Source organism: Hylobates moloch, unplaced genomic scaffold (assembly GCF_009828535.3).
Source record: "Hylobates moloch isolate HMO894 unplaced genomic scaffold, HMol_V3 SCAFFOLD_15, whole genome shotgun sequence".
NCBI classification, from domain to species: Eukaryota; Metazoa; Chordata; class Mammalia; order Primates; family Hylobatidae; genus Hylobates; species Hylobates moloch.
In genome coordinates, this window is record NW_026652290.1 from 94,119,034 (window position 1) to 94,141,064 (window position 22,031).

General features: G+C 57.6%; 1 protein-coding gene across 6 annotated transcripts in view; it reads right to left on the reverse strand.

Moving 5' to 3' along the window:
• Positions 1 to 22,031, reverse strand: part of KDM4B (lysine demethylase 4B) — a 187,374-nt gene that overhangs the window by 109,253 nt on the left and 56,090 nt on the right. For all 6 annotated transcript variants that reach the window (XM_032178568.2, XM_032178567.2, XM_032178569.2 and 3 more), the window contains exons 3-5: positions 10,055 to 10,220; positions 3,175 to 3,350; positions 1,922 to 2,036 (exon numbers count right to left, since the gene is read on the reverse strand). In XM_032178568.2, coding sequence (XP_032034459.1) covers positions 1,922 to 2,036; positions 3,175 to 3,350; positions 10,055 to 10,195 — 432 coding nt within the window. In that variant the 5' untranslated portion in view covers positions 10,196 to 10,220. The remainder of the gene's footprint in view (positions 1 to 1,921; positions 2,037 to 3,174; positions 3,351 to 10,054; positions 10,221 to 22,031) is intronic.

A 22,031-nucleotide genomic window follows, 5' to 3' on the forward strand; every position in this document is an offset into this window, starting at 1 on the left:
AACACAGCGCGGGATAAGGCGGACACCCCACTCCGATAAACACAGCGTGGGATAAGGCGGACACCCCACTCCAAAAATCCAACACCCAAAAAGCTCCAAGGTCCAAAATGTTCTGAGTACTGATACGAGGCCACAAGTGAAAACTTTCACAGCTGACCTCATGGGACTGGTCACAGTTAAGACACAGTCAAAACTTCGCTTTGTGCACAAAATTATTAAAAACTTTGTATAAAGTTATCTTCAAGCTATGTGTGTAAAGTATACATGAAATACAGATGAATTTTGTGTTTAGACTTGAATCTGTGAAACTGCAGGTCCCGGTGTTGGCGGTGGGGCCGGGTGGGAGCTGGCTGCACTGTGGGTGGAGTGCTCATGCCTCCTGAATGGTTTAGCACCATCCCCGTGGTGCTGTTCTCACGGCAGTGACTTCTCGCTAAACCTGGCTGTGGAAAAGCCTATGGCACCTCCACCTCACTCTCTCCTGCTCCTGCCATGTAAGATGGATCAGCTCCTCCCCCACCTTTGCCATGACTCTAAGTTTCCTGAGGCCTCCCCAGCCATGTTTCTTGTAGAGCCTGCAAAAACGTGAACCAATTAAACCTTCTCTTTATTCACTACCCAGTCTCAGGTGTTTGTTTCTTTCTTTTTTTTTTTTTTTTCTTGTAATGTAGTCTCATTCTTGCCCAGGATGCAGGGCAGTGGCGTGATCTCAGCTCACTGCAACCTCCACCTCCCGGGTTCAAGCGATTCTCCTGCCTCAGCCTCCTGAGTAGCTGGGATTACAGGCACGTGCCACCATGCCCGGCTAAGTTTTGTATTTTCAGTAGAGACAGGTTTTGCCATGTTGGCCAAGCTGGTCTTGAACTCCTGACCTCAAGTGATCCACCCACCTCAGTCTCCCAAAGTGCTGGGATTCAGGCGTGAGTCACCACGCCCAGCCTCAGGTATTTCTTTATAGCAGTGCAAGAACAGACTAATCCAGACTTAGGACCCATCTCCAAGATACCTCAGTATGTATATGCAAATATTAAAAAAAAAAATCCCAGATTCGAAATACTCTGGTCTCATGTTTGCTTCTGGCAGGGCCGGAAGCAAAGCTGGCTTATGCCTGGCTCCATGTCGGGGGCGTCTCCGTCAGGTTCTCCAGGGTGGGCTCACTTCCAGCCTGAACAGAATCCTCCGTGTGATAAACCGGAGCCCTTGGCTCAGAGAGCAAACCCAGTCCCCTGCGGGCCACAGCGCAGACGAGGTCCACTAAGCAGGGCAGAGCCAAGGGTGGCCACGGCCTCAGGGCAGTCACAGCTTCCTGCTGCTGTTCCACACACACCCACCACGCAGGCCCACTTGCAGGCCCACTTCCGGCATCCAGCAGGGCCTGGGGGACCTTATGCCTGAGGCCGGGACTCGGGATGCCCGCCAGCTGCCCTCATGGACAGCCCGGGCTGTGTGGACAAGGGGACGCTCCAGCAGACCAGGCTCCGGATGGGAGATGGGATCCCCTCACCCCAGTGTCTCCGGGCCCTGAGCCCAAGTCAGGACCGGGTTGGAGCCGAATCCAGCAGGTGGCCTGGCGGGCTGAGGACTCGAGGCTCCACAGTGCCAGGAAGACGAGCGGCAGGGACTGGAAAAGCACACGTGTTTGTAACACGCTGTGGGCGGGCTGCTGAGGCCAGAGGTGGGGCCAGGGTGAGCTCAGGGTGGGGGCTGCGGGGTGTGGCAGGAGGGACCCTGCAAAAATCAGAGAAAGCCTGGCTTCCTCTTTCATCACCACAGGACGAGGCCTGCAGCCAGAGCCTGGGCGAGGGGGTTAACCTTGCCTGCCTGGAAGCTTCATCTGCCAAGGCAGAGTCCCATTCAGGGCCCTCCCACCACCACCCACCAGGAAGCTGGTCCCTGTTCTTCCCCGGAGCCTCGTACTTACGTCATCGTACAAAGAGCCGCTGATGTCAGCCCCGTAGATCGGGGAGACAAAGGTGAGGTTCTTCCAGTATTTGCGTTCAAGGTCGTCAAAGTCCTGGTGCCGCGGGGTACAGTACCTGGTGAACAAACACCCCAAAACCAGCTCAGGGTGAGGCCTGGGTGCTACGCAGCCCACCCTCAGCCACCTGGAACCCAGGGCACCCACGGAAGAGGCGGGAAGGGCTCTGCTCCGACTGCCCGCTGCCCCGCCTAGGGTACCACGCTACCTGCTTCCAGGTGGGACAGCGCACTTCCACGGGCGAGCAGTGGCCCAAACCCACGTACCCCTCCTCAGTTATCCTGGCCCGGGGCACCCACATCAGAACACACGCCAGGGGGAGTGGGCAGGGGACAGAGGCCCTGGGAGGCTCTTGTCATCCCTGTGTGGCAAAGACTGAGCTCAGACGACAGACTAGGGGGCTGGGAAGGCCGGGTGAGCAGGACAGACCAGGCTCTGCTCTGGTGCCAGAGCCACAAGGCACGTGAACCTCAGACAGCAACAGGGTGGAGGCCACAGACAAAGAGGAGGGCACAGCGACGGGATGGGCCTGCGCAGCACGGAGGCTGCGTGGCTGTGCCTGTTGAACCAGGGAGCTGTACTTGGAATGCCGCCAGTACACGCAGGTGCCATGTGTACCTGGGTATGTGCCCATAGGTGTGCCCACATGGGTGTGCCTGTGTACCTGTGTATGAGCCTGTGTGTGCCCGTGTCCAGTGCATGTGCCCATGTATACCCACGCATGCCTGTGTAGAAACATGCGTGTGCCGTGTGTGCCTGTGTATGGACGTGCATGTGCCCTGTGTACCCATGTGTGTCTACATGTGCCCTAGTGTGTACCTGTGTCTGTGCCCTCCTGTGTGCCTGTGCATGTGCCCATGTGGAGCCAGGGAGCCCTCTCTGAGGAAGGGCCACAAGCCCAGGTGTCACAGGAGGGTGTGGAGGATGTGCTCCCAGGCAGGGGACCAGGGCACCGCCCGACATGCACTGGGAAGCCCTGGGAAGCTGAGATGAGGGCAGTGTGGGTCAGCCCAGGCCGGGAGAGGGTTCAGATCCACCCTGGGGGCAGGGATTGCCACAGCCCATGCGGGGCACACAGAGCAGGCCGGCCATGCTGCGGGGGATGTGTGTACTGCACCTTCTCTGCCCCCAGGGCCCCCATGAGCAGGTGTGCCCCCGGGGGCGGGGGTCAGGTCCGCCCTGCCCGCCCCGCGTACTTCTCGCTGTTGGCCAGGCGGCGGTACTCGCCCACTGTCATAGCCTTCTTCTGGATGTTGTACTGCGTGAAGAGGCCCGACTGGCCTGTCACCACCTGCTGGATGGGCGCCGGGATCACCACGTCGTCGATGTCGTCATACGTCTGCCGCGGCTTCCACTCCTTCGGGGGGATGATCTGCAAGACCAAGATGGGAGTCAGGGGCACCCTCGGAGCCTCAGGGCAGGGCCAGAGAGCAGACTGTGCCGCCGGATCTGCACCTCGGGACACCCCCCAGGGGCACCAGGAACCCCCGTTTGCCTTATCAAGCTCCCCAGGAGACTCTGCAGCCAACAAAGGCCTCACTTGCTAGGGCAGAGCCATCCTCCAGGCCCGGGAAGCTGGGTACAGCACCCCCCAGCACCAGGGCCAACCCTGACACGTGAGTGCAGGATTAGACTCAGCAAACATCGGTGGGACTGGGCGTGTGTGTGTTCCGGCATCTCGAGGCTCAGAGACTCGTATTTTGAGGCATTTGTTGTTGTTGTTGTTGTTGAGACAGGGTCTTGCTCTGTCACTCAGGCTGGAGTGCAGCGGCACAATCATAGCTTACTGCAGCCTCCAACTCCTGGACTCAAGCAATCCTCCCACCTCAGCCTCCTGAGTAGCAGGGACCATAGACTTGCACCACCATGCCCAGCTAATTTTTTTTTTTTAATTTTAATTTTCTCTAGGGATGGAGTCTCATTTTGTTGCACAGGCTGGTCTCCAACTCCTGGCCTCAAGTGATCCTCCTGTCTCAGCCTCCCAAAGTGCCAGGATTGTAGATGTGAGCCACTGCGCCCTGGCAAGGCATTTTTTTAAAATGGGAATCTTCACTCTTGGTCATAAGCGCTGCAGCTCACCATGCCCTCTGGCAGCAGGAAATGAGAACTGCACCCACTGGCCACCAAGAGCCCACCAGGGGCCACATGCACCTGGAGAACAGGGGTTGGAGCCCAGACACTCGCTCCAGTGGCTCCACTTGGCTGAGACCCACTATGGGGCAACCCAAGTTCTAGGAGCTAGGAAACACTGGGAAACAGATCCGGCCCCCATGGGCCTCCACCCCGCCTGGAGTGGGCCAACAGGAAGCGCAGGCGCAGGGAGGGTGACAGCACCACATGGGACAGGGGCCGTGGGGCAGGACAGGAGCTGTGCGGAGCTGGGCACTGTGCGGAGCGTGCTGGGGCCCAGCGCACCCATCCCCTGCGTGGGAGGAACGGCAGAGCTCCCATTTGACTGCTGAAGAAACTGAGGCACACAGCGATCCACAACACAGCCCAGGGCACCCTGGGGCGAGCGGGCAGACTATGGCCCAGGACCTCTAGCCTGGCGGCCGCGTGGACTTCCACCCCAGAGAGGTCCAGGGCCACCTCAGACACTGGAACATGTGGAGAAGACAGCAGAGGAAAACAAGGACCAGCACCTGTCAGAGGCAGCACTGCAGCCGGAACCCGGTTGCCTTCACCCCGTCCAGGAGCTGAGGGACCATGGCTATCCGGAGTACACACCTCACCCTGAGTTCCTGGCCTTGTCCCAGCCTCATGTTCCCTCCTCTGGTGGGAGTGAGCCTACGGGCCGAGAAGACCAGATTCCAGACTGCTGGCAGGCACTATGGGCCTTCTGGGCGCCAGGCACCCTTCTGTGCAGGCCCTCCCAGCCACTCTGGGGCTGCCACACCCAGTCCTGGGGTGGGCACTGCAGGCCCCACACCTCCTTCCAGGAGTCGACCAGGCCACCCACCGCACAGGGAGAAGGAACTAACCCACCCGCTTCAGCTCATCTGCCAGGAATCTAGGAAGCCGCCCCTCCGTGCTCCGGGCCACCAAGGGAAGAGCTGTGTGTTGATGCCCGCGTCGCTGGCAGCTTCCAGAACGGCTGAAATCCATTTACTGTCCCCAAGGACCCAGCGATCACATCAGTGAAGAAACTGTTTTGCTTGGCAATGAAAACACTTATCCTCCAGGTGCCTGTTAGCGACAGGAAGGTGCTGCCACCGTGGCCGGCATGCGCAGGTTTCTTTAGCAAAAGCAGTAACAGCAGCAGCAGCAGCCGCAGTGAGCAGGTGGCTCTCAACTGAGGGGGGGTCTTGTCCCCCAGGGGACACCTGGCCACGTCTGGGGACATCTGTGGCTTTCACGACTGGGGGTGCTCCTGGCATGAGGTAGATGGAGGCCAGGGAAGCTGCTCAGCACCCTGCAATGCCCAGGATGGCGCCACCCCGGAGAACGATGCGGCCCCAAGTCCACAGTGCCAAGAGAAGAGAAACATGAACTTAGAGTTAAATCGAGACAAGGCCGGTCCCAAGGAAAGGACAATCCATGTTAGCACCGGCTCTTTCTAGAGACTCTCCATGTCCACTGTGGCCACAGTGCAACAGGCGCCTGGGGCACCTGTCCCTGGCACAGGCTGTGTGATGGCAGGGTGCTGGGGCAGCTGCGGGGCTGCCGTTCTCTTAGATTTCAGGCGAGCAGCTGAAGAGTCAGTGAGACACTAAGACATTCAGGAGTGGAAAGGCGAGAAACAGAAACAAAAGGGCCTGTGTCCCAGACACGAGCTGTTCCTGCAGAGAACTGAGTGGCATGGTCAGAGACTCCACAGGCCAGCGCTGCTCTGAATCACACAGGCACTGTCCCCCCTCTCCAGGAAGCCCCAGTCTGCTTCTGCAGGAGGGTTCCATGAACCCGGCCCGGCTCCAAATCCACGCCAAAGCCACTGGCCGAGGGGAAGCCGTGAATTGGCCTCTTCAGCGCTATTAGAGGAAACTCGCCCATGCTCCTAGTCTGCTAAATGAACAACATCACTTCGCTCCCGACTCCTCTGCTCTCCAAAGAGCCTCGGGCTACTCTGCTCATCTGTCCCCGCCACGGCGGGCACGGTGTAGTAAAGACATCTGGGAGCCACGCAGGAGGCTCCAAACACCCCCGCGGCGTCTGCGCCGCACACGCGGAGCCACACTCTAGGTGACACAGCCCAGGCAGGTGTTGACAGGCAGCGTGAACGAGGGCCACTTCCAGCTGGGCTCAAACCCGAAGGCTCTGGGAAAATCCCGCAGGGCGGAAGAGGACAGAAGTGACATCCCACATTCTGCCGAGATGCGAATCCAGAAGGAGGGCTCCAGGCGGGGAGGGTTGAAAAGGAGGCACTGAAAGCTGCTCGGGACATTCCTACTGCCACACTCGGGTCTTCCAGGCCTCGGGCGGCCCCTGAAAGTGCCTCACATGGGGCTCCTGGGGGGCCAGATTCAGCTGAGGCCAGGAAGGCGACCGGCCACATGCCAACAGTGAGAGGCAGATGCCAGCGGGCGGTACAGCTGAGGGCAGCCAGGGCCTCCCCTGCTGGCACCCGCCTGGGAGGCAGCTGGTGGGGATAGAGGGGCACCAGAAGCTCCCACCCCTCCCAACAGGACCCCCGACGGGGCCTTCCAGGGCTCCTGTCACCTCAGTGCTTCCCAAGTGGCCGGGGACACCCCGTGTGGAGGCCCCAGCAACTCCAATGGAGGGCTCCCTGTACCCAGGGCACCGCCAGCTCCAGGGCCCTCTCAGGGCTGTGCCCGAAGCTCCCACCCCCACCCAGCTCCGTGGGGCCTGCGGATCTCTGCTGGGGGCAGGGGGGTGTATAACCAAACACAGTTTTGATGGAACCAGGAAACCCCCAGCCCGCCCCCCACACACACATACATGCACGCACATACACAGTGGTCAAGGCAGGCAGACCAGGGTGAGAGGGGGACCCCGACACCCCCACAGCTCGCTCAGAACCAGCAGGGCACTGTGCTCCTTCTCCAAAGAGGCTGGCTGCCCCGAGCCAAGGGCCCCCCATTTGGAAGACGCAGGGCTGCCCAGGGCCAGAGCAGATGCTTCCCCGAGCCCATCTGTCCCCACAGAGCTGCAGAAGGGGGTGTGGGTGTGCCACATGCGGGTGCCAACGTGACTCTGCAGCTGCCAAGCTCTCTGGGCTGTGTGAGAGCTGCCTCCCCCGCCCCAGTCTCCTGTGCGCGCACACACACACACAGTCACACAGACACGCGCACGCACGGCCCCTCCATAGCATGGGACTCGGACAGCCCCCTACTGCCCAGCCCCCTCCACGGGTTTGAGAAAGGATTCTCCACACTGGTGCAAGGAAAAGCAGCATGGGAGCTGCCGCTGGAGAGGTGTGGGAAGGAACGTGCAGAACACAAGGCAGGGAAACCACACACCCCACAATGGCCTAAGACGTTGGTGCCGAGAATCTCAGGGGGCTGCAGAAGCCTGAAGCAGCGACATGAGGGCTCAAAGAGACGGCAGCCAAGGAGGCAGAGAGGGAGGGACGAAGCGGAGGTGCCGGCACAGGAGAGGACAGGCCACTCGGGAACGCAGGCTGCACCCAAGGCTGCCACGTGGAGGGCAGAGAGAGCCAGAAACACCGGGGCATGGAGCCCGGTGGGAGGTGAGGGATGAGGAAGAAGTGACGGGGTGGGCATTTAAAGGTGCCACGGAAGAGCGCAGGGCGGTCTGAGATGCTGATTCCCCTCAACTTCCTGACATCAGAATGCCTTGGATCCCAGGCCAGAAAGGGCTGCTGCATCCTGGGAACGGTTGAAGTAGGTCAAGGGCAGGAGACAGAGGCAGATGCGATGCCAGGATAAAGGGAAGCCACGCCTGTCCCGCCTGCCCTACGGGCACCAGGGAGAGGAGGAAGAGGAGGACCTGGCCCTTTCCTGGGATAGCAGCCTGTGGCCTAGAGGGCCAGAGAAGACGGTCTGCGATCAGACAGGAGGACCAAAGCCTTTTAAAGACAGAACTGAAGCCAGGACGGCAGCAGCCCCCACCGTTCTGACCCGGACACAGATGTGCTGTCATTCCCACTTTGTCATGGTGTGTTACAGGCAAAAATCCAGCTTGGTGGCGCACACCTGTGGTCCCAGCTACTCGGGAAGCTGAGGCTGGAGGATTGCTTGAGCCCAGGAGGTCAAGGCTGCAGTGAGCCGTGATCGCACCACTGTACCCCAGCACCCCAGCCTGAGACCTCATCTCAAAACAGAAAAAACATCCATCTTGGAGGGGAAGAGGAGATGGTGTGAGACTGCTTCCCTCACTCTACAGCTCGGAGACGAAGAGATCACAATGCGAGTCTGACACCGAAGGATCACTAGCAGAGAGATGAAGGCTAATGACAAAATCCACCAAAACCAGGGAGTGGAGGGAGGGGCAGGGCAGAGGAGGCCAGGAGAGGCAGGAGGCCTCAGCGCTCAGCAAACTGCGGCCCTCTGGCCAAATCAGCCCCTTCCTGCTTCTGTACAGCCTTTGAGTTAAGAAGGCTTTTGTTTGTTTGTTTTCATTTTTAAGTGGTTGGGGGAAAATAAAACAGAAGATGATTTCAGGACATGTGAAAACAATATGCGTTTGCCCTCCAGCATCCAGGAATAATGTTGCATTGGCACAGGGCTGTGCACTTTCATTCACACGGGGTCTGGTTGCTCTTTCTGGCTCACAGAGCCTAGGCATTCACTCTCTGGCCGTGTGTAGAGAGTGCTCGCCGACCCCTGGCCTAACTGAGGAAGAACAGCGATAGTCAAACAGCAGGCAACTGGAAGAACCCAAGATGCAAAGATGATTCATCTTCCAAACTGAGGGATGAGCACTATTCAAACAGGCTCACATCCGAACACAGAGACTCACGGACCACGGCAGCCACCTTCAGAGCTGTGAAACGTGCAGCACGAACTTTTAAGTTTGTTTTGTTTTGTGAGACAGAATCTTCCTCTGTCGTCCAGGCTGGAGTGCAGTGTCGCAATTTCAGCTCACTGCAGCCTCAACCTCCCTGGCTCAAGTGATCCTCCTGCCTCAGCCTCCCAAGTAGCTGGGACCACAGACATGTACCAACACCACACCTGGCTCATTTTTGTATTTTTAGTAGAGATGGGGTCTCACTGTGTTGGCCAGGTTGGTCTTGAACTCCTGGCCTCAAGCAATCCTCCCGCCTCAGCCTCCCAAAATGCTGGGATTATAGGCTTGAGCCACCATGCCCAGCCGAGCAGCATGGTACTGTACATACTCAGCACGCGGGGTTCAGGGGTCTGCTGTGTGTATTCATGTACACACACACACAATCACACGTGCACGACATGCCAGGAGAGAGAGAGAGAACCAATAACAGTGCTGCTTCCAGGGAGAGGGTGGGGGGCTGGGTCGGGACAGGGAGGAGGCTCCTGGTCACTATCTACCTGCGCTGTCGCACTGTTTGAGTTTTCCTGACCCAGCCACTCTGCCATCTCAAAAAGATTGTTTTTGGTTTGGTCTGATTTGGTTTTTGAGACAAGGTCCTGCTCTGCTGCCTGGGCAGGAGCACAGTAGCACAGTCATAGCTCACTGCAGCCTCTAATTCCTAGGCTCAAGCAATCCTCCTGCCTCACCCTCCCAAACAGCTGGGAGCACAGGCATGAACCACCATACCCAGCTTCTAAACAAATTGTTTTACTAGGAAAGAAAGGCCTTCCTGGGCACTGAACACCCCTGGAAGGCTTCCTGGACTCCTGATATCCCTCAGTGAGACGCCAGCTCACGGCCAGAACAACCTGGTGCCCCACTGCCCCTGGACTTCACTGCAGTGTGGCTGTGTGTCCTCACCACCCCCTGCCAGCTCCCTGGAGCCAGGGCCTGCACCGGCCACTTCTCAACTCCAGTGCCTAGAATGGTGCCTGGCACATTGTTGGAACTCCACAAACGGGCGCTGGTAAACGAGCTGGGAGTGGCCCCGAAACACATTCCACATGCACAGGCCTCGCCTGTGGGGCCAGCTGAGCTGGGACCCAGGATATCCGCAGGCCCACGGCGCAGGCTGATGGAGGGCCGCGCTAGGGCCAGGATGTCACCCACCTTGGCCAGGCCCGCCCGGTGGGCTCCCTGCGACTCTATGTAGGCCACGTATTTGTTGAAGTCTTTAAATTCTTCCATGGTTGGGCGAAACGTCATGATTTTACAGCTGGGGTTCTGGGCGCCGTGGTCCTCAGACCCCATGGCTGCAGCTGTGCGGGAAGCACACCTGTGGAGGAAGACGAGAGAGGGTGAACCAGCGGTGCCGCCACGCCCGGCCCTTGGAGCCCGTCCTCCCTCAGAACGGAGCGTGCTAAAATACCGCGGCCACCAGGAGGACAAAGGTGGCTGGGCCCTCGCACCTGAGCGAGGGCAGGAGAGAAAACCACAAGCGGCCTCATCACTCTGCTGAGCATAAAAGGCACGAGGGCTGCAGCTAACGAGAAGCAGAGGCGTCCTAGTTTCTAAGGCCGAGGTGACACCGGGAGCCAGTGCGCTAATTTTAAGTGGGGCCTCGGAGAGAGGCTTATGTATCAGGGACGCCACAGGTGTGTCAGCGTCCGCTGCACATCAGTCTCTCTGCTCTGAGCCAGATCCGCACGAGAGACCGCGGTACCTGCGGGTTTTCGAAGGTAAGGGGGGGCCATGGGCGAGGGTCACACGCTCAAGGGCAGGGGCACCCACCCCTCAGAGCAGGCCCGTGGGTCACAGGGGGCTGGCTGGCTGCTTCCAGCAGAACTCAGGCCCCAGCAAGAACCTTGACCCAGGAGAGCAGCAGGCCTGCCCAGGACGGCTCATTTCCTGCCATCATAGCTGCCCAGAGCCACGTGGGTCATAAACCAGCCCACCAGCCCTGTACAGAACAGGGGATCGCAGCTGAGTCTCCAGGCCAAGTGATTCACTGACGGCACCCGCCTGGAAACGTCAGAGTCAGACTGTCCTCTCCACGGAGGCTGCGGGCGGGAGCGGCTCCCTCCTGCCCCAGGTGTTGCAGGGTGGGAACTGATAGCCCACCCCAACCAGGAAGGGACTTCAATAACAGACTCTGGGGAAGGGTCCTCCTTGGCAGGTTCAAGTCTCCAAAGGCAGAAAGACGACAGAATCCCTCTAGGATTCGGAAATAAGGACCCAAGTCCACACAAACCCAAAAACTTAGAAAAAACTTAACAAAATCCACCTCCCCACCCTGTGACCCCCAAAGTGATCTAGAGCGTGAAGGAAGCAAGGCAGGGAGCCGCCCAGGCAGTCCCAGGAGCGGGGTTCCCAGCCACCAAGGCGCAGCCACCTGTTCCTGAAGGCGCTCCCCACTGAGGACACTAGAGGGCAGCATGCACCCAGGAATCCGAGCAGGACAGCAGGGAGGCCCCAGCTAGACTTGCACCGGCGTCCAGAACCCTCCATTCTGACAAAAGCAAAGCCGAGGTCGCCCCCCGGCCTCCCCCTACTGCCTTGGGTCCACCCCATACCCCGCCTGCAGCACACAGGGCTGATACCCAGCGCTGAGCCCCAGCCCTGATGTCACACCCCCGGATGGGCTGCTGCTGAGACCCTCACTGTGTTTTACAAAACCCCACAGCTCCAAGCCCACGTGGGCTGAGGCCCTGCCCGCCACCCTTGCTCTGTGCAGAGTCCTCGAGGCCTCTCCCATGGGGCAGCCGCAAAGCCAGTGTCTGCACAGGAGGCCCCGAGTGCACCGTGGACGGCATGTGACCACGTGCAGCCTAGGAATGTAGACTAGACGGTCACAGTGTGTGTAAAGGCAGGGTGCCTGTCACAGTCACCAGAGCTGCCTGTGCCTAGAGACCAGCCTCTGACTGCGCGGGGCCTCCCAGGCCACCACACTGTCCCAGCAGGCCCCTCGCCCACAGCCAGGGCCCAGTAACTAAGACTCACCTGCGACCCCGCCAGCCCCACAGGCCCCAGGATCCCCCCAACGCTGCACGTGCCCTACCACTCTCACCCGGACATGGCCATGTAGTGTTCACCCAGGGCCTGCGCACTGTCCCCAGGGAGCCACCGGCTCAGAGGGAGCAGAGGCCACAGCCGGACCACTGTGGGACCCTCAGTGCCGGCCTGAGCTGGGCCAGTGGCCACGATGGGAGCTGCCAAGGCAGCTGTCAGGGCAGTCCTCTGGGAGGACTGGGTGGCAGAACGCGGTCATCTCAGGCCTCCCACTGGTCCCCAGCCCTCAGAGGCCAGGCAAAAGGCCTGAGGCCGTCCCTGGATCTGCCACAAACAGTGCCCAGATGCGGTGGTGGCCGCAGTGGTCCCCACATCAGCACTTACTGGGTCCCTGGCCCTGCTCTGTGCATCGCAGGCGGTGACATGGTCGACTGAGCTTACTGGGGAGGCACAGAGGCCCACGAGGGACAGTTGTGGGCCTAGGCCACACGGCACACAGCTGGGCCGCATGCTATGCCAGGTGCTGCCATGACCGCATGAGTCTCCCCCGAGCTTTGGCAGCTGGTGGAGGCGCTGGGACCCACGTGCACCCAGCAGCCCCCGTCCCTGGCTGCCTCTCTGCAGGCCGGCGCACACATGGCCACTTCCTGCCTCCCTGTAACCCACTGCAAGGGCCATCAGCTCCCAAGAAACCCTCAAGTAAGTCTTGTGAGGGGCTGGCCCACCCTCTCTGCAGGCTCTGACCTCCAGGTCATCAAAGCCCACCTGCCCCACAGGACTGGCCACAGGGTGACCTATGCAGTATGGGGCCTGCCACACTCTCATGTCCCCCAGACCAGCTGGGCCCAGGAAGGACAGGGCCTGGGGCAGGGCTGGACGGCCCAAGGGATGCCTCAAACTCGTGCTCTGTACGACAGGAAACGCTAGGCATGGTGGCGCACACCTGTGGTCCCAGCTCCATGGGACGTAGAGGCAGGAGGATCACTCTAGCCTGGGAGGTCGAGGCTTCAGTGAGCTGTGACTGCGCCACTGCACTCCAGCCTGGGTGACACAGATCCTGTCTCAAAAAATAGATAAATAAATAATAAAAAGGGGGGCTCCCCACAAGGTGGCTCATCTGAAAAGCACGTGGCCACGGCTGCCAGCAGCACACCCTGCAGTGTCAGGTGACAAAAGCCCATGGCAGGTTACGCATCAAAACTCACGTTGGGGAGACCCAGACAGCCCTTCCATCTGGAAGGTGGAGCCGTGACACCGGGAGCCACTCTCAGCACAGGTGCTCAGGCACTTCACCCACCACCGCCGCCTAGGGGCAACTTGGTGCACTTTTTAAAAAACTATTGTTTTCTGAGACAGCGTCTGGCTCTGTCGCCCAGGCTGGAATGCAGTGGCACGGTCACGGTTCACTGCAGCCTCAACCTCCTGGGCTCAAGCCATCCTCCCAACTAGCTGGGACCACAGGTGTGCGCCACCACAGCTGGCTAATTTCTGTACTTTTTGTAGAGATGGGGTCTTGTCATGTTGCCCCAGCTGCTAATAAACGCCTGGCCTGAAATGATCCTCCCGCCTTGGCCTCCCAAAGTGTTGACATTACAGGGATGAGCCATCACACCCAGCCATTTGTGCCTTTTGAAATGACATTGCTTAGGAGGTAAATCATAAAGAGGAAAACTAAAATCGTCCACAGTCCCCATGCGCCATAACCTTGATGCATGTGCAACACAGCTAAACAGGGAAGAGGGAATTTACTGAAATGCAGCCCTGTGACTGACCTTCCAGGTCACCAGGAATGTGGCAGACAGAGGACACAGGATGACTCGGGGGCATCAGACACCCTGGAGGAGCCAAAGGAGCTGCCTGGCAACAGCGACATGCTCACAACGGTGCCACGCCAAGGAATGGGGCTCTCAACTCACAGGCAAAGACAAACAGCCCAATAAAAATGGGCCAAGGCTGGTGGGTGAGGTGGCTCATGCCTGTAATCCCAGCACTCTGGGAGGCCAAGGCAGGAAGATCACTTGAGGCCAGGAGTTTAACACCAGCATAAGCAACGTAGTGAGACTCCGTCTCCATAAAAAATACAACAATTAGCCAGGTGTGGTGGCCTGCACCTGTACTCCCAGCTACTTGGGAGGGTGAGGCAGGAGAATCGCTTGAGCTGGGGAGGCAGAGGTTGCAGTGAGCCAAGATCGCACCACTGCACTCCAGCCTTCCAGCCTGGGCAACAGGAGCAAAACCCTGTCTAAAAAACAAGCAAAAAACAGGCCAGGGACTTGGGTAGACAGCTCTCCACAGTTGACAAATGGCCAATAAGCACATGAAAAGGTGCCCAGCAGCACTCAGCACCAGGCAAATGCAAATCAGAACCACCTCACACCCACCAGGATGCCAGAATCAGAACGACAGACGGTGACACTGTGGACGGGGATGTGGAGAAATTGGGGCCCTCGAACACAGGCTGGCAGGACGGTGATGTGGGGCAGCTGCTCTGCAAGACAGCTTGGTGGTTCCTGGAAATGTCACACATAAATCACACTTGACCCAGCAATTCCACTCCTGGGTATCTGCCCAAGAGAAATGAAAACATCCGTCCACACAGAAACGTGTACACCATGTCCCCAGCAGCACAATTCCCAACAGCCAAAGGTGGAAACAACTCAGGTGTCCACCAATGGAAGAATGAATGAACACAACACAACACAGCCCACCCATGCGGTGGAATACGACACAGCCATGAAAAGGAACGAGGCTCTGACACAGGCGCCACATGGATGAACTTTGAGAACATCACAGTGAGAGAAGCCAGAAACAAAAGGCCGTGTGTTACACCCCAGGCTACAGGGCTTCTCTGTGGGGGGTGCAGATGTTCTCCACTGACTGTGGCCAGTGCGGTGGCTCGCACCTGTAATCCCAGAACTCTGGGGGGCTGAGGCGGGAGGGGTGCTGTAGCCCAGGAGTTCAACACCAGCCTAGGCAACATAGGGAAACCCCATCTCTACTAAAAGTTAAAATAAAAAATTAGCCAGGCATGGTGGTGCGTGCCTGCGTGCCTGCCAACTACTCAAAAAGCTGAGGCAGGAGGATCGCTTGAGGCCAGGATTTCGAGGCTGCAGGGAGCTATGACTGCACCCCTGCACTCCAGCCTCTGGGCAACAGAGCAAGACTCTGTCTCTAAAAAGTAAATGAATAAAAATAAAATCAAATTGTGATGATAGTTGCACAAGTTTTTGAATGTACTGAAAACTGTGGAACTGGACACTTTAAATGGGTGAACAAATGAGTGTGCAAATTATATCTAATAAAGCTCTTAGCAAAAAAATTAGAAGGCCGGGTACGGTGGCTCACGCCTATAATCCCAGCACTTTGGGAAGCCAAGGTGGGCAGATTGCCTGAGGTCAGGAGTTCGTGACCAGCCTGGCCAGCATCATGAACCCCATCTCTACTTAAAAATATGAAAATTAGCCGGGTGTGGTGGTGGGCGCCTGTAATCCCAGCTACTCGGGAGGCTGAGGCAAGAGAATTGCTTGAATCCGGGAGGCAGAGGTTGCAGTGAGCCAAGATTGTGCCATTGCACTCCAGCCTGGGTGACGAGAAACTCCATCTCAAAAAAAAAAAATTGAAAAGAGAGAGAAAGCGAGGGAGGAAGGATGATGGAAAGAAGAAAGAATAATGCTCTCCTGAACTCACAAAAGAAGAGAGGAACCTGGCACTCTTCTCAGCTGAGAGAGGCCAAGGAGACAGCCCCAGCCACGCAAACGGCAGCTTCATCCCAGACCTTTTGTCTTGGGGACAGGCGGGGAGGCATGGGAAACTGCCGGGTGTGAGCCGACACTATGGAGTGGTGGTGGGTTTCACGGTCACAGGGAGACACAACCTTCTTGTGATTTGGGGTGAGCGCCACAGTGCCTGCTGTCCATGTTTAGCAGCCCTGGCACACACACACGTGGAAACAGACGCAGGGCAACCATGCCGGCTTCCGCCTCTGCCGGCCTCTGCCTGGTGGCACCCCTGCACCTGCCACTGCTCATAGGCCGCTGCCAGGCCCACTCTTCCTTGGAGACCCCTTTCTCTGTCTCCTGCTCACGGGACTCTGGGCCTCGGGGTGCCGTGAAGGCCTCAGCTGGGCCAAAGGAGGCCTCGGCTGCCCCGTGGTGTGACCTGGCTGGAGCCAGGCCAACATAGTTACCAACAACTGGGACCCTCGGGCCCTGCTCCCACCGCTCTGCCCCATCCTTGTAGAAGATTCTAGACAATAGCTAATGCTGCAGAAAGGGGGCGGCAGTCAGCTCCTATGGGGACACCAGGGCAGGGGTAGGGAGGGATTTTATTCTCAACTATTGTTTGAATTTCTCTCGGTACCATGCCAGCAAGTTTTTACAAAAGCAGTAAAGCTCATGATATAAACTCAATTTCAAAACCACAAAACTGCCTTGTGCCCACTCTGTGCTGCCCCCAGCCTACCCCACCCTGACCCAGCCCATGGGCAGCTCTGAGCCAACTTGCCAGCCTCGGGAACCCAGGGCCCCAGAATCCTCCTCCGCTGAGCAAATGTGCAGGCCCCACCACGTGCCAGGCAGAGTTTCGGTTCTGGGACGAAATGGGGCCCAATCTGGAGACTACTAATTAGCGACGTCACAGAGGGGCGAGCAAGAGCTTCAAAGACAAATGAAGGCCAGACACGGCAGCACACACCTGTGGTCCCAGTGCTCTGGGAGGCTGAAGTGGGACGATCGATTGAACTCAGGAGTTTGAGGCCGCAGTGAGCTGTGATCATATCACTATACTCCAGCCTAGGCAACGGAGCCAGACCATCTCAAAAAAATTTTAAGGCCAGGCATGGTGGCTCACGCCTGTAATCCCAGCACTTTGGGAAGCCGCATACATAGGGTCCGCAGATTCTACAGCTGCTCCTGGCTGGGGGACCGGAGAGGAAGCTGGCAGACCAGGGCAAACTCCTGGGCTTAGTGATCCTCTCACCTCGGCCTCCCAAAGTGCTGGGATTATAGGCGTGAGCCACCATGCCCTGTCCCTGGATTTCTTCTTTATTTGGGGCTCAAGACATGGCCAACATGGTGAAACTCCATCTCTACTAAAAATACAAACATTAGCTGGGTGTGGTGGCAGGCGCCTGTAATCCCAGCTACTTGGCAGACTGAGGCAGGACAACTGCTTGAACCCAGGAGACGGAGGTTGCACTGAGCCGAGATCGTGCCATTGCACTCCAGCCTGGGCGACGAGTGAAACTCTGTCTCAAAAATAAATAAATAAATAAATAAGTAAGTAAAATAAAATGAATAAATAAATTTAAAAAAAAAAAGAAAAAGACAAATGAAGTTGGTTTGGGACCAAAGAGGTCTGGACAGCAGCGGGGCTGCGTCTGGAAGTGATTGTCAAACACACAGGGGTGCAAGTTCTGGGAGGTCCAGGGCAGGAGGAAAGTCTAGGCAGAGGGAAGGACCCAGCGATGCCAGGGAAGAGCTAAGGCCCCAGAGGCCAGATGGCAGGGAGCACAGAGAAGGCGGCAGGATCAAGGCTAGACGAGGGTGGGCCCTGGGGGCTGGGCTGGAAGGAGCCTGCCCTCCTGTGGGGTTGGACGGGAAGCCGACAGGTGGTTCAGAGCAAGGAGACACAATCCAACTGAAATTTCTAGAAAGCTCTCTCTGGCTCATCATGAAATTTCTAGAAAGCTCATCTCTGTGGGAAGTGGATGGCAGGCAGGGCTGGCTTCCAGGGCATGCAACCCCCATGGGTACCCCAGGTCCCACTCAGTTAAATACACAGTTTAAGGCCCAGCTGGCCCCATCTGAAGATTCTTCACGGTTTTAGCACAGGAACCCTGTGGGTTCATTTTACACAGGGTCTGCAGATTCTACAGCTGCTCCTGGCTGGGGCACCGGAGAGGAAGCTGAGAGACCAGGACAAACTCCTGGGCTTAGTGATCCTCTCATCTCGGCCTCCCAAAGTGCTGGGATTATAGGCGTGAGCCACCATGCCCTGTCCCTGGTTTCTTCTTTATTCGGGGCTCAAGACAGGCTTGGGTACCCTGGCCCCCAGCTTACCGTGAAAGCCGCTTAACCCAACCCAGCTCTCAAAATCTCTAACAACAAAAAAAGGCTCCCTTTCTCCCCTCTACTCATTTTGGGGCCCAGGCGCAGCCTTTTGAGTAAACTATACACCACTGAATGACATGCTTCAAATGGGTGACTTGTATGGTTCGCAAACTATCTCAATAAAGCCTTTTTGTTTTTGTTTTTTGAGACGGAGTCTCGCTCTTGTCACCCAGGCTGGAGCGCGGTGGCGCGATCTCGGCTCACTGCAACCTCCGTTTCCTGGGTTCAAGCAATTCTCCTGCTTGAGCCTCCTGAGTAGCTGGGATTGCAGGCACTCACCACCACGTCCAGCTAATTTTTGTATTTTTAGTAGAGACGAGGTTTCACCATGTTGGTCAGGCTGGTCTCGATCTCCTGACCTCATGATCCGCCTACCTCGGCCTCCCAAAGTGCTGGAATTACAGGCATGAGCCACTGCGCCTGGCCTAAAAGCCTTTTTTTTAGGGCAGCTGTTTGTTCCAGGGACTTGCACACCATGGTCCAGGCCTGGCTCCTCAGCCCTCCTGCTGTGACCATGACATGGGACCAGCAGCTGCATCTTATGGGCGGCCCCACCCCAGCTGTCCTCGACAGCTCCTCTGCAACCTGGGAGAGGAACAAGTGAGAGGGGACGCTTCCGGCCGGGCTGAGCAGGGCTGCACGCTCCAGCCTGGGCTGCTCTCCTGATCGCTGACACACCGGGCCCAAGGACACCCTCCCAGGCTGCCACCCTCACCCTTCAGTCTTCAGATGCAGGGGCTTGGCAGGGGGCTTCAGGTGGGGACAGTCTGGCTGACCCCATCAGGCCTTCACCCCACCTGCACTGGCACTGCTGGGGCCAGGCTGGCATCCTGTCCACATGCCCCCAGGCCCCACAACGGCCCATGTCCCCAGGATCTGAGGACTCTCCTTGACCCAGAGTCCATTCTGGGATGGAAGAACTTGAAGGTGGGGCAGGATGCAGGGGTGTGGGCTCAAGGGCCACCCAAGAAACAGCCAGGTGATGGCTCTCAGTGGCCACACGCAGAAACTGATGACAAAGAATCGGTTTAAAAATAAGAAGGCCAGGGGCAGGGGCTCACGCCTGTGACCCCAGCACTGTGGGAGGCCAAGGTGGGTGATCACTTGCTGCTAGGAGTTCAGGACGAGCCTGAACATAGCGTGACCCCATCTCTACAAAAAAATTTAAAAATCGGCCCGGCGTGGTGGTGCACGCCCAGCTACTCGGAGGCTGAGGCAGGAGGATTCCTTGAGCACAGGAGCTCGAGGCTGCAGTAAGCCCAGATCGCACCACTGTACTCCAGCCAGGGACAGAGTGAGTCCCTATCTCAAAAAAAAAAAAAAAAAAAAAAAAATTCAAAAAGACAGTGCACAGTTTTTGAAAAGTATCAGGCCCTCCTCTGTGGGTAGGAAGTGTAGGGGCTCCCTCGGACCCTCGTCCTCTTGTCCCACCCTCCTGCTCCCACTGTTCCCTGTCCCAGGAGGGGTGGGCATCAGGCAAAGCCCTACACTGCCCCAGTGAGTCCCAGCTGGTCCCTGTCCTGGGAGGGCTGGCCATCAGGTGAAGCCCCATGCCGCCCCAGTGAACCCCAGCCGGCCTCCAGCCCCTGCGCTGCCATCTCGCTGGGTTCCTGCTGCCAAAGCACGGTTCCCAGCAGGGACCGAGGACAGAGGAGCCCCGAGCCAGAAGGCCCAGGAGGAACCCGCGATGCAGCCAGGCTCCCAAGTGAAACCTGGCCACAGAGGTGGCACAAGAACGCCCCTCGGCCCCAGCCCCGGGCATGTGGCCTGGCACCACATCACCACGTCCCATGAGCAGCTCCAAATGCCTCCCCTGGCAAGACCGGGATTCACTTGTCTCTGGTCTGATCTACATAAAGGGCCCTCAGGCAGGAAAGAGAAAACCTTGGCACCAGAACGTTCTCTACTTCGTCCTACTCCAGAGAGCACCAGTGCGTGCCAGGTTCCCTCAGCTCAAGGCCCTTCCTCCACCTCCGCAGCCACAGCACAGCCTCTTCCAGCCTCTCTCTGACTCTCATCCTCCTGCCTCCTCTCATGAGGACCCGGTGAGGACATCGGGCTCCCCAGATCATCCCGGATCATCTCCCAGCTCAGGGTCCTTCACTCAGTCCCACCCGCGAAAAGTCCCTTTTGTCATTTAAGGTAATATATTAATGGGTTCCAGGGATTAAAATGTGGACATCTATGGGGACCATCATTCAGTCCACCACGACTGCCATGTGGAAAATGTACCATGCAAAGAAATAAGCATGCCTCGTACCCATAAAAACTACAAATTAAAACTTTTAAAAAAAAAGCACCAACCCCCATGTCCCTCCAAGCCCTCCCACCTGGAGACCACTCCTGCCCGGCACACCTCGGGTAAACTGAGCACCTCTGCCTGCGCTCACTCAGACAGGAGCACAGTTTCCAGAAAATCAGACAAGGGAGTGAGCTCTCCCAACCCAGTTTCCCCGCAACACCAACAGAGGCGGCGCTCCAAGAGGTGGGGCAGGAACAGCCGCGCATGGTCACAGAGCTAACTCCCGGGACCATCCGTGGGTTGGCCAGTGGCCTGACTGAGGCAGGTGGAAGTGGGCTCCAGTTGCTGGCACCCCCAGCGTCCTCAGTTGCCTCCTCCTGAGGCCTGGGCTCTGACAAATGCGATTTCCAGGTCATGAGGGTTGCAGCTCATTATTTCTTCAGACACTCAGGCCTAAGTGTGGTGAGCCAAGCAGACGGACCAGCCTCAAGACGAAGCCATGAGATGTGAGCCACACCTGAGCATGGTGGCCCTCGGGCGGAGGTCCTGTGCCCTGTGCCCTGCGTACCCAAGAGAGGTGGTATGAGGAAGGACAGGCACAAGACCCAGAGCACCTGGGGCCAGGCCTGGCCCTACCACTGATCCCCAGGAGATGAGGGACCAGGGCCGCACTCTCAGAGGGAACACAGGACTATCAGCACCTGGCCACGGGGCCCGCCTGTGCTGAATGAATGAGCCACAAACAAAACCCTCACAAGGAACGTGGCCCAAGTCACCACCTCTGGGCCACTCGACTCTGTCCATAATACCAGCAGTTTGATCCAAGCTCAACGCTCAGTCCTTCTACCCAAGGACCCCCAAACTGCAGAGGAGAAAACAAATGGACGATCATACATCGTCCCTGCTTGGGGGTCTATGGAAAGCAGACAGAGGCAAACGAAACATGCGTGCCAAGTCTCTTAAATTAAAAATCTGGCTGGGTGCGGTGGCTCACGCCTGTAATCCCAGCACTTTGGGAGGATGAGGCAGGCAGATCACGAGGTCAAGAGATTAAGACCATCCTGGCCAACACCGTGAAACCCCATCTCTACTAAAAAAATACAAAAATTAGCTGGGCATGGTGGCGCGCTCCTGTAATCCCAGCTACTCAGGAGGCTGAGGCAGGAGAATCACTTGAACCCGGGAGGCGGAGGTTGCAGTGAGCCAAGATCACGCCACTGCACTCCAGTCTGGCAACAGAGCGAGACTCTATCTCAAAAAAAAAAAAAAAAAAAAAAAAAACCTGTGCCAGGCCTGCACTCTATCTACTCTTTCCCTTCAGTGTTTGTTTTTGATTTTATTTTTTGAAACAGGGTCTTGCTGTATCGCCCAGGCTGGAGTGCAGTGGCACAATCACAGCTCACTGCAGCCTGGAACTCCTGGGCTCAAGCCATCCTCCCGCCCCACAGGCGCATGCCACCACACCCAAGTCCTTTTTGTATTTGTTTTGTAGAGACCAGGTCTCACCATGTTGCCCAGGCTGGTCTTGAACTACGGGCTCAAGCAATCAAGGCCACCCACCTTGGCCTCCCAAAGTGCTGGGGTTACAGGCAAGAGCTGCCATGCCCAGCCTAGCATTTGTTTTAATTAAAAGAAAAAACAAAAGATGCCCTCCTGGTCATGACACTCCCCAAAACGGCACATGATGTCAGAGTGACCCCACCCCAAGAGCTGGAGGACACAGGGCCGCCCGAGGCCCGCACCCGGGGTGTTTTCTTTCTTTCTTTTTTTTTTTTTTTTTTTTTTT